The sequence below is a fragment of the Populus alba genome, chromosome 9 (genome assembly GCF_005239225.2).
Source record: "Populus alba chromosome 9, ASM523922v2, whole genome shotgun sequence".
In the NCBI taxonomy this organism is placed as follows: domain Eukaryota; kingdom Viridiplantae; phylum Streptophyta; class Magnoliopsida; order Malpighiales; family Salicaceae; genus Populus; species Populus alba.
The window spans coordinates 3,270,693-3,282,582 of NC_133292.1; the positions used below are offsets into that span (position 1 = coordinate 3,270,693).

At 36.1% G+C, this 11,890-nt stretch overlaps 1 protein-coding gene across 1 annotated transcript; it reads right to left on the minus strand.

The window, feature by feature from the left end:
- Nucleotides 1-1,138: 1,138 nt before the first annotated feature.
- On the minus strand, nt 1,139-3,000 carry LOC118053779 (AAA-ATPase At4g25835). The gene has a single exon (XM_035065153.2). The coding sequence runs from the start codon at nt 2,779-2,781 to the stop codon at nt 1,204-1,206; it is 1,578 nt and encodes a 525-aa protein (XP_034921044.1). The 5' UTR covers nt 2,782-3,000; the 3' UTR covers nt 1,139-1,203.
- Between the last annotated feature and the right edge of the window lie 8,890 nt (nt 3,001-11,890).

Here is an 11,890-nt window from a genome sequence, read left to right on the forward strand (position 1 = left end):
TTATTTATTATCATTCTCATTTAAAGTTATTGATTGTATTAAAGAGTCTTTAAATCACACCGATAGAAACTGTTTTTACAGGGATTAGGACTTCTATAATCAATTTCATACTTCATGGGCTAAGGAGAAGATAATATTGACAAGAACTATTAATTAACTACTATCCAAACGCGAAATAATCTCATTTCCGAGCATATTAAATTTTGAGACATCACCAGAATGTTATTGTTGTTAGTTGTTACTGCTAAGTAGCATTAATAATGGAGACTTCTACAAGATGTAGGCATGAACCAGAGACATTATATATCAAATGATCTATTATAAAACAGTGAGTGGGTTTGGAGGAGGATTGTTATCTTTGGTACTGGAGGATACTCCTATGGAGATTGCTCAGAAAATTAGGGGTGTGCCATTAGTAGCAAGAGTTGTAGTTGTGACTATATATGGGGTCTAGCATGGAGAAAGAAAAATGGTTGTCATTGAAAATAGTAATGTATGGGATTCCCTAGAGGATGATAATAGAGCATGATGTATATTGAAATTTAGTTTCGATCACTTGTCTCCTTTCTTGGTATCCTGATTTTCTTGGATTTACTTTCTATAAGATGTTTTTAATACAGAAAGAGCAATCTCTACATTTACATATCTCGCATCTGATATAGAATACAGTGGCGAATCATGTTCCTTTCAATGAGCAGTTGCCATTTTATTGCTCGGTCTAAAGGCAAGTGTTCTAGACTGTGCATGATGTTATCAGACCTCTTTCATCTTTTTCTTGCTTGTATATTTCAATTTTTTTCACTCATACGGTGCAATCATCGGTAAGCTTAAAAGAGTAATACGAGCTGACAAAGACATCTACCTGACATAGATTGTGCAGGACATTTAAAAATAGACAGATCACGGAATAGCAGTACTCTCGGAAGGTATTTACTTATTAGCATGGAAGTATACAGTGAGAGTGAATTGAAATTATTTAGTAACTTGTCAATCCAAATACAAAAACAGAATATATTGTTAGGTGTTGAAGATTAAACCAATGAAAATTTACATTTTAATTAATAGAAGTTGATGAGAATATGCTCTTATATATAATAAACCGAAAATTTCTCCATTTTATGGAGCTTGGTAGGTTCCATTAAGGAAAGCTGGTGTTTCAATTAATTTTCAGAACTTTCACAAGACAAGATCACATCGAAACTCTCACACACCCGTTCTACCAGAGCCGGACTTGGTCAAAGATCTTAATCTAACAAGAAACTTTGCCTTCCTCTTCTTCCCGCTAATCTTGCCTGGAGATGAGTCCCAATTCTCCGGTGACGACCCTACCGTTAACACACTCTGTGGTGACCTTGTCAAGGTCACCGTATCTTCATACTCTATACTAGTATTTAGATGTTCAGTGCCACCAGCACTCAAAATTCTGGCTTGCATTGCAGACACCACTTCCGTCATTGCTAAATCAGCATTGCTCCCTCTATTCCGGAGCAAGATCTCCCCTATCTGAGCAGGAGTGAGTGCGCCACCTGACCGTATACAGCTCTCAACCACATCAAACAAAGAATGCCTCTCTATCCCAAGATAGTTCATGGCCAATGCCTTGAACGCGTGCATACCACAAGGGCCTAAGCTTACATGCACATCCATCCGCCCGCATCTAACCAATGCAGGATCCACTTTGTCTCTGTGGTTGGTTGTGAACACTATTATCCTCTCCTCCCCGCAACATGACCATAATCCATCTGTGAAGTTGAGGAGACCTGATAAGGTAACACGCCCACTCTCCTCTAATAACTGATAATTGCCTGAACCCGGGTCCTTATTATAACCTGATGATGATGATCTTTTCCTTCTTGTAGCTGTAGCGGTGGTGGCCTTTAGCATTCTATCAGCAGTCAGATCAAGGGAACAATCTATGTCCTCAATCACAATTATTGATCTATTGCTAGTTTGGATTAGCAGAGCTCTCAGATCTGAGTTGTCTGTGACTTTGGTGAGTTCAAGATCATACACATCGTAGCACAAATAATTAGCCATTGCAGCTATTAGACTTGATTTGCCTGACCCTGGAGGACCATAGAGCAAGTAACCCCTCTTCCATGCCCTCCCAACTCTATGATAATACTCTCTGCCACTAGCAAATGCCTTCAAGTCCTCCATTAACTGCCTCTTCAATTGAGGCTCCAGAGCCAGCGTTTCGAAGGTGGATGGATGACGGAAAGGAACTGAGACCCAGCCTGACTCGTATGAAGCATTGCCATTGTTAGTAAACAGCCTCCTCTCTCTTGATACTCGCTCGAACTCTTCAGCACGCGATGTCACATGCTGGAGATAAGGCGAGAGCAGCATATGCCGGTGTCTCTTCGGAAGTTTGAGAGTAAAGCTACGTTTCTCTTCTAATGAATCCTGTACAGTGTCAACTTGGTGTGTCCAACAAAGAGAGTGGCCATTGAAGGAGTCGTGGATGGTGTGATTGGGAGCTATAGTGAAGGAAATGCAATTGGATGACCTGGACCGGGAGAGGGAGAAGCGTCGGCAAGTGGAGGCAGCGGCAGAGGAGTTGACAGAGTTGAGGTAGAGGTTGACATGGCGATAGAGATCATTGATGTCAACACCACAATAGCCATTAAATTCCGGGATGTCAAAGTATGAATATTGGGAAATGAGGTCTTGGAGGGACTCGATGAGGGAGTGAAGAACGGAGAGGACTTGTGCAGGTAAGATGTTTTGAAGGACTGTGAGTAGACCTAAGAGCGACCAAAGTTGTGACAATATATCCATATCAGTCTGTTGTGTGTTCTTGGGTTGGTGAATTATGATTTTGTCTCTGCCTAGCTATTTGTAATGTTCGATATATCAAGTATAGAAGGTGACAAATGGGACGAGAAGGTGGGGAATGCTGATAGATTATGTTGGATTCTGTATGTTTATGGCTTTGGACACTAACACAGTGCAGGTGAGAGATATGCAAACGCAACCTCATGGCAAACGCTAAAAAGAAGTGTTGAGGTTTGGAAAAAGCAGCAGCAGAGATAAAGCTAAAGGTGAAGCCCACTACTCTTCTTTTGCTTTTCTTTTGCCATGTAAGCTGTCGAAGCATTGCTAGACGCGCTGGTTAGAGTTGAAAGAAAAGAGAGAAGAGAAGAGAAGAAGCACATAAACCCGAGGGCGTGCATGCCAAGAACACCGAGAAGATAGATTGCTTTTGCTTTTGCTTCCTTTTTTACCAATCATCTTTTGTTTTTTCACATCAATTACACTATTATAGCTCTCGCATTCCATCAATCAATCTGCTACTTCTTTTCTTAATTTAAATCTTTATTTTCTCTATGCATGCATGAATGAAATATTGAGAAATATGTTACGTGCTTTGAATAACTAAACGACACTATAATATAGAGAGAGGTAGAGCTAAGATTTACCACAGTTAGTCATATGATGCAGATAGATTTATAGAAATTAAAGGCTGTGAATGTTAGGATGAGGATTTGATACTATTAAATAGGGATTAGGTGGATAGCCTCACAAAAAAATTTTAAATACTAGTGGTACAAGCTTATACCTAATAAGAGACCTAGTCAAAGCAAATTAAGCTAACATTTTAAAACTAAGATAATGGAAGATTCAACCGTTAGATTGGGTTTAAATTTTTCTAGGTGATTCTACAATTTTCTTATAAGAAACTATTTTATTGCTTATTTGATTGTTGGATCTCTTGTAATTAGGCCTTGAAGTTGTTGTTTAGGCTAATTTTGTTATTTTCCTACGATTTTTCATATTTATTATTTTTATTTTGGATTCTATTTTAATTTCCTTAATTTATCAAAAATATATAAAGAGTGGAATATTCATTGTAGCACTAATGAGAGTCTACTGCGAATTGTAATAGTGAATTAATGTTTTTTCCCTTCATTAAATCAGCGTTTTTGCCCTTCATCAAATCAGCCAAGAAGACTAACTTCAAAGGTAAAATGGAAGTTGAATTCTTCCCCAGGACTAGATCTCAGGGAGGATGGTCATCTCTTGGGCGTGCCTAAGGGAGGATGGTCGTTACCTTGGACTTGACTAAATGTCAAGTTCAAGTATTTTGAATCTAACATATTTATTAGACATGTGTTACCTTAGACATGATTAACTGTCAAGTCCAAGTATCTTGGATTTAAATTGTTTGTCAAATTCACATTATCTCATTCCCTAGAGCATGCTCAAGGAAGGATGATCATTCCCTTGAGCATGCCCAAGAGAGGATGGTCATTACTTTGGACTTGGCTAATTGCCAAGTCCAAGTACCTTAGTTCTGGCATGTTTGTCAGACCTATATTCTTTGGATCTGGCCGGTGCGAGACCTAGCATGTCAAGGCTTAACACACTGTCAAGTTTAATTATGTTTGGATCTAGCTAGCACCAAACCTAGCATGCTGGGGTCTAGCACACCGCTAAGCTCAATCGTTATTGGGTCTAGCACTAGTATTCTCGGGGATTGGCACACCGCACGCCAAACCCAATCGCGTCTGGGTCTAGCTAATACCAGACCCAGCGTGTCTAAGGCTTGGCATACTGTCAAGCCCCTTCTTGGGGCATGTTTTTTAATATCAGGAATATGTTTTACGTATAAATTCGTAATCCGAGACATTAAAACAAAACAAAATATATTTTCTGATTTTTTAAAAATATTGGCCGAGTTCTCATGACTTTAATAAACTGGTTATTAAAGTCAAAATGTGTGCTAATACATATCTTTTGAATTTTTTTTGTATGAAAATATGATGTGATTTTTTTTTCTTTGAGAGACTTGGCCGTATGCATGAAAACAAAATATTTTTTTTGTTTTAAAATTTTTTTGCAATGTTTTAATGAAAACCGGGTATTTTAATATCATATTTTTATCTTTACGGTATAAAGCCAATATTAAGCAAAATTCCGTAACAAAATACACGGAAAAATCACAAACTTTTTCGAAAAATATTTTTTAAAAAACTTTTGAAACTGGGCCGGACCCGGCCCATAAACAATTCTGGGCCGGAATCCCACTGTTCATGCCTAACAGAAGGCATGAATTAATTCACGCCTACTGTTCACGCAGTGAACAACGGGGAAGAAGAAGATGAAAAAGAAGAAAGAGGGAGGAAGGCTGACCTGCGGTGGTTCTGACAGTGGCAAAGGACAATGTGGTGCAAGCGGTGGTGGCTGATGGTGGCTACGGCAGGGGGAGAGGATCGGTGGTTGTTGTGGCTGGACAGTGGCTGTGTTGGCTTCTTGTGGTGGAGATGGTGGCTGAAAATCTGACAATGATGACAGTGGTGGCCTGGACGACGAAGAGAGAGAGAGTGTGAAGAGACAGACGGCAAAAAAGGAAGAATTCTAGGGAGGAAGGCTGGTTTTTTTGTTGTCTTTGGACCTAATTTTCTCCCCCCTAGAGCATGAATATCAAATTTATTTATAGGCGGTGAAAGAGGAACACTTTCTCTCTTCTGGTGAAAAATCTCAGCCCTTGGTTTGATCCGAAAGCATCCCAACTATTGGCTCAAAGTAGCAATGATGAACTGTCAGTTTTGCATGAAAAATAACTGGTCGGATTGGCTACTTTGGGGCGGTGTCACCGCCTCTACAGCCTCGATCAGCTTGAACGACTTAAATAAGCGTGTAGCTGGGTATCACAGGATCGTTTGCGTGTACGTTTCATCCAATTTGATGATGAAATGAGGCGCCTAATGCCTTGGGAAGGTGGCCACCCAACCAGCCTCGCTGGAGAAAAAGATGAATAGTGCCTTATGATTTAGTCCTTTAATTTATGATTTATTTCTATCTACACCCCTGATTGGCTTCAAACTTTTAATTTTGTTCAATTTTACCCATGAAGAACTTCAATTTCAACCCCAGATTTCAGCGCATATTTTTCTTTGGTCCTTAGTTTTGGATTTATGCAATTTGACCCCTGATTTGGTCAATTTCAGTTCACATATTTTCCAATTTGGTCCTTGATTTTGGATGTCTTCAATCAAGTTCATAATTGGCCATCAAACTTCAATATCTATGCAATTAAGCCCCTGATTTGACCAAATCAACTCTAAAAAATTCTATTTTGACCCTAGAACTTTAATTTCTTCCGATTAAAGTCTAAATTGACTTAAAAATCAATTTTTTCTTGTAATCAAACCCTGTATAAATTCAATTAAGCCTCCAATAAAATTTAATTGAGTCCATAAACATCTGATTTTGGATTTTTTTTCCTCGAATTGAATTTTTCTTTGTCAACAGGGCTCTTCATCTAAAAAAATATACAATGAAATTTTAATTTTTGAATTTTTGAGCCTCCTCAACTAACTTCTAGCTATTTTCTGGGCGCTCTAACATCCTCTTCTTATTGTTACTATTTTTTTTGGATTTTTTTTTTTAGTTCGAATATTTTTTGATTTTTTAGGAGAGAAAAAATGAATTTGGGAAATAATCCAAAAATAAGTTATGACAATAGCAATACCTTAACTACTAGACCAACACTTTATTGGTTTCAATCTCACATATGGACAGCAATAAACTCTAACTTATCTGAAGAAAGGATAAGGTAAATATTCCACCAAGACTATATAAAAACTTACCTATTTTTAAGGAAGTCATATTTGCATTTGCATGCACTGTCCTCCTTTTCTTTTCACTGACACGTTTTATTAGATTTAATTACAAGAATTATTTCAATAATTAATTCAAAGAAATTAATTACCGAGCATTCGGGAAAAAAATGGGCTATTAAGGAAGTGTAATGAAAATTATAAATTGAAGTGGAAGATATGTTGCTCAATAAAAAGAGAAAATAAATTAAGGTTTTTTTCATGAATATTTGGTGTTTCTAAGAAATTTTTTAATTTTAAAATTTCAATGCCTTCTTAACATAAATATATCCTATGGTTATATATATATATATATATATATAATATATATATATATATATATATTACATTAAAATGTCACCAAATCTAATGTATTTGTAGCGGTAAAGATAGTGGAGAGCCATGGCCGCACTAGTATTTGTTTCCGGCGCATCCATCTAAGGTTTAATGGGTTTTTTTTTAAAAGAAAAAGCCCAATGATTGGTTAAGGATATATAATGTTTTAAAATATAATTTTAAAATATAATTTGGATCGACAAATCTAGAATTATAGTTTAGAGGGTTGAATAGGTTAATTTAGTTTAATAAAAAAAATTAAATTAAAATTGTTTTAGTTATTTTTTAAAAGACAATTAATGAATTAATCATCAAGTTATTCTAGATTGATCAGGTTATCAATTTAATTTAAATTTTTGATGAAATAAAATGAGTTTTTTTCTTTTTAAAACCTTAAACGATTTCAATTATAAAACAATAGCTTGAATTACAAGTAGAAACAATCCTCTTTCCATCTTAACAAACAAAAAATGATCGCAAGTGGGGAAATTGATTACATCTTCACCATACGCCAGGAACACGTTTTTTTTTTTTCTCTAAGGAAAAGTAGGCCATAATTGAAAATCGCACTTGTTTTAGGCAAAGCCTAAATAAATAAAGTTTTGCACGCATTTATCTTGAATTCTTGTCTTTCCGTGAACTTACCTAATAATTGTGACATATTCCTACCTAATGCTTCTCGATTTTCAAAACCTAAAATTTGAAATTTTATTACTTGATGTGTCACTGTGAAAAGTGATGTGTACCAATTTGAAATATCAAAGACACCATTCCCTGTATTGCATCTTAAGTCATAGCTCAATACTACCTATAATAAGTGATGAACTTCCAAAAATCTTAGTCTAGAAATATTTTTTCTCGGGTTAGATAATCGGTTAATTCAATTGATTCTTATTAATCTCATTCATTTTTTCTAATCAAGGTAGTTGATAACTTGTATTTGGTGTTTTGTAAGTCAAGGTAACTTATAGCTAATACCTGCAAAAGGTTTTTTTTTATGGAGGTGGGAACTCTCCAATGCAATAATATTCTAAAAAGAGATGCTCTGAAAATATATATGCAGTAGAGAATGAAGATTTTGAACCCTTGTTTTGAAAGTCTCATGATTTATTTATAGCCCATGAGTTTTATTCTTTTGTGAAGAAAAAGGTCTAAAATATAATCTTACCCTAATATCATTTAATAAGGAATAAATATCTCTTATATCTATATTGATGTTTGATGGGAATATGATGGGTCTTTGAAGGACTTTTATACACTTAAAAGGTATAAAGAGATTAACGTCCAAGACTTTAAATGTAGCTAAACTCATGGAAGTTGAATTCTTCCATAAGGCTAGATTTAAGGGAAGATGTCCATTCCCTTTGGTGTGTCAAAGGGAAGAGGTTGTTACCTTGAACTAACTGCGAAGTCCAAGTATTTTGCATCTGACATGTTTATTAGACATGTGTTACCTTAGACTTGATTAATTGTCAAGTTCAAGTATATATTGGATCTAAAATATTTGTTAAATTCACATTATCTCATCCCCTAGAGCATGCTCAAGAAAAGATAATCATTTCCTCGGGCGTGCCCAAGAGAAGATGGTCATTACCTTGGACTTGATTAATTGTCAAGTTCAAGTACCTTAGTTTTGGCATGTTTGTCAAACCTGTATTCTTTGGGTCTAGTTGGTGCTAGACCCAGCGTGCCAAGACTTAATACATTGTCAAGCTCAATCGTGTTTTGGTCTAGCTAGCGCCAAACCTAGCATGCTGGGGTTTGGCATATTGCAAAGCTCCATCGTGGTCTGCTCTGGCGCTAGTATTCCCAAGGCTTGGCACACCATGCATGAAACCCAATCGCGTCTGGGTCTAGCTAACACTAGATCCAGCGTGTCTAAGGCTTGGCATACTGTCAAGCCACCATGCTTATTCTCTTGGACGTGCCAAAAAAAGGAGGGTCATAAGGGTTTTTTAGTCCCATTAAAAATAGATTTATTAATAAGGTTAAAATTTTTTTAAAAAAAATATTAGAAATGAAAAGGGGGGAACCTCGTATTAATCCCCAGGTATTTATCAATTCTCAACTGGATTCCCAAGCTATCAATTCTTTGAATTTGGCTCCCAAAGTAGGAGAACTTCCTTAATCTAGTCCCCCTTCTAAATTGAAAGAATGTTGTTCTAAAGAAATTTTATGTTTCTACTAAAAAGTCCATTCCTTGGTTCAGGCCTGGTCTGGTAATTCCTAATCCGAGTGCTGGGCAGAGGCTTCAGTCCTTGTGTAGGATCAGATTTGGCAGTCCGGGAAGGAACTGACATACTTAATGACAGGTTTAGGGATTATAGGGATTTTAAACAAAAGACCTGGTTGAGATATGATATTATAGGGATTATACTGAGAATCAGTTCATAGTTGAGGGACTAAATCCTAGTATGCTCGATGTAAGAGAACGGCTCTCACAAACTAGAAAAATGCATTAAGCAAAGGTATATATATCAAGTCACGAGACATTCTAGGATCCATAACAAATCAAAGCAAAATGCTTTATGCAAAGGCATACATAAAGTCCTATTGTTGGATTATAGAACTCTTCCTTGTATCTTTCCTGGTAGCAAAAACAAAAGGGAAAAGTGATACCCGTTGCCGCACCATCATTACATTTCCATTAACACAGTCCTACTAAGAAAAAAAATACATATATATATATATATATATATATATATATATATATTGAAAAGACAGGAGTACATTTGATTCGTGCACTGCTATAGCTAACAAATATTCATATTCCACGAGGATATATACTTGCTGACTGAATGCGTTCTGTGGTATGTATTTACCTGCTCAAGAGAGGAAACCAACGTTCTTGGAAATAGGAGTGGTAAGAGATCAAGAAAAAGAGAAAAACAAGCAGAAACCCAACACCCCAAGGAATTCCTCCAGCCCTGTGGAGAGAGTCCTTCTCCGGCGAAGGAATGTAATGGGAAAGCCGCCTGCCATATCGATAATCATCACTGGAAAGCAAATGAACAAGCAGCAAAAGCAGCAAGGGAGACACCGAGAGGAACAGCTTCACTTGATCGAGCATGCTCTCTAGCACTGGCTCGTAGTTGATGTACCATGATAAACCGACGAACATTAGCAGTATAAGCAGGAAGAAGCAGAGGTGTACTGGTAATGGAGGCTGGGAGCTGTAAGATGATGATGATGATGAAGAAGAATATGAGTTACTATTGCCCATTTCTTTTTTCCTGAATAATATTTCTGATTTTTACCCAAAAAAGTAGCAATAAAGTAATTAAGCTTGGTGTGTTGTGAAGCGAGGAAGATGCAGAGAGGGTTTATATAGAGGAGTGGAGGATGTGTAATTAATGTATTTTTTCGTTGCATAACGAAGGAAAAATGAGAATTGAAAAATAAATTATTAAATCCCTCGGACGGTGGAAATTTTACTTGGCCGAGATTTATGCTATAAAAAGGTGGCTAATGAGGAAATGCCACGTATCACCGACCACTGGATAGATTGGATTTATCCTGTATGTTGCAGTTCTTCAAGCTCCTTGGATTCTATCTATTTTTGGATTTACTGTTATTTTTTGACCTTTTCAAAAGAGAAAAAAAAAAATCATTCTTCATTCATAGTTTTCAAATTTTGTTCGATTTAAAATTCAGATTTTGAGTTTTTACCGGATTATCAGGTTATTCGGGTCAATTTTTTTTTTATAATCAAAACGATATTATTTTAATAAAAAAAAATTAATAAGTTGCAACCGGGTTTCTTGATCGGGTTTTGCCAAGTCATTAGATCATATCAGGTTTTTTTTTTCTTGTTTTTTTTTAACCCGACCTGATTTCAGTCTCGAATCGATCTGTCAGGTCAGGTCGAGTTTTAAAACTATATAATAAAAAGCCAGTGTGTAGAGATAGCATCACACTATGGTATGATTTGTAAAAGAAAAATTAAGAAGATGGTGCTTATGTTTTATAAAATATATTAAAAAATATATAAGTTGATAAATTATATAAAGAATTGTCAACGATAATTAAGAATTAAAAAGAAAAGTTGATCATTGATTTGGGCAATAGTTTAAGGTTGCTCCAGAGAAAGTGGGTTTCCGGTGCGATCTCTGTAAGGTCCACAGCACAATCAGTTTAGGATGGAGAGTTTTCTGTCATCTTTTGAGGCTGAGCCCCACCAATAAAGGAGGCTGTAGATTGCCTTGGATGCTCCTGCCTCCTTCTATTTTGAACGTTGCCTGCTCCACTGGCAACACAGATTTATTAATATAATAGGGAATCAAGCTTCGCTTCATCCAATCCACCGTGCTGATGAAACTGCCACTTACCTAAATTAAAAAAGACTCAACATATTTTTGTCTTCTTAGACCTTAATGGTTAAGTATCCGATGACATTGAAGCTTTTTTTTCTTTTTAATTATATATATATATATATATATATATATATAATAAATGTGAGTGTCCGGACCAGTATGTATATACCATGACTAATTTTATGGACTTTAAAATTAACGACAATAATGTAAGTTTTTAGTAATTCTGAGATTTGTAAAACTTGAACCAGTGATCTTTATAAAACAAACTCGAATCTGATCAGTTAAATTCTTTTAATGTTTTAAATAATATATATTAAATAGATTATTTGTGTATTGTTATGTATAGATTCACAAATAAGGTGGGAGAGGGGAGGGGGAACCTTGTGATTTATTTGAGTCAAACTTTCATTAAGACTTCTGTAAGAATATTAATAAGAGTCGATCATCTGATTTTCAAATTTTTTTTAACTTTGAAAAAAATTAATCCCTCCTGCGACGACGTATTACATGCGGCGTATAACGTGCCACTAGTCTAGTCAGTAACTGAGGAGTGACTTTACGGGACGTGTTGCTATACTAGTGGGCCAACAAAATAGAAGATGTTGCTTATGGGCTAAAAAGATCAGAGTTGTT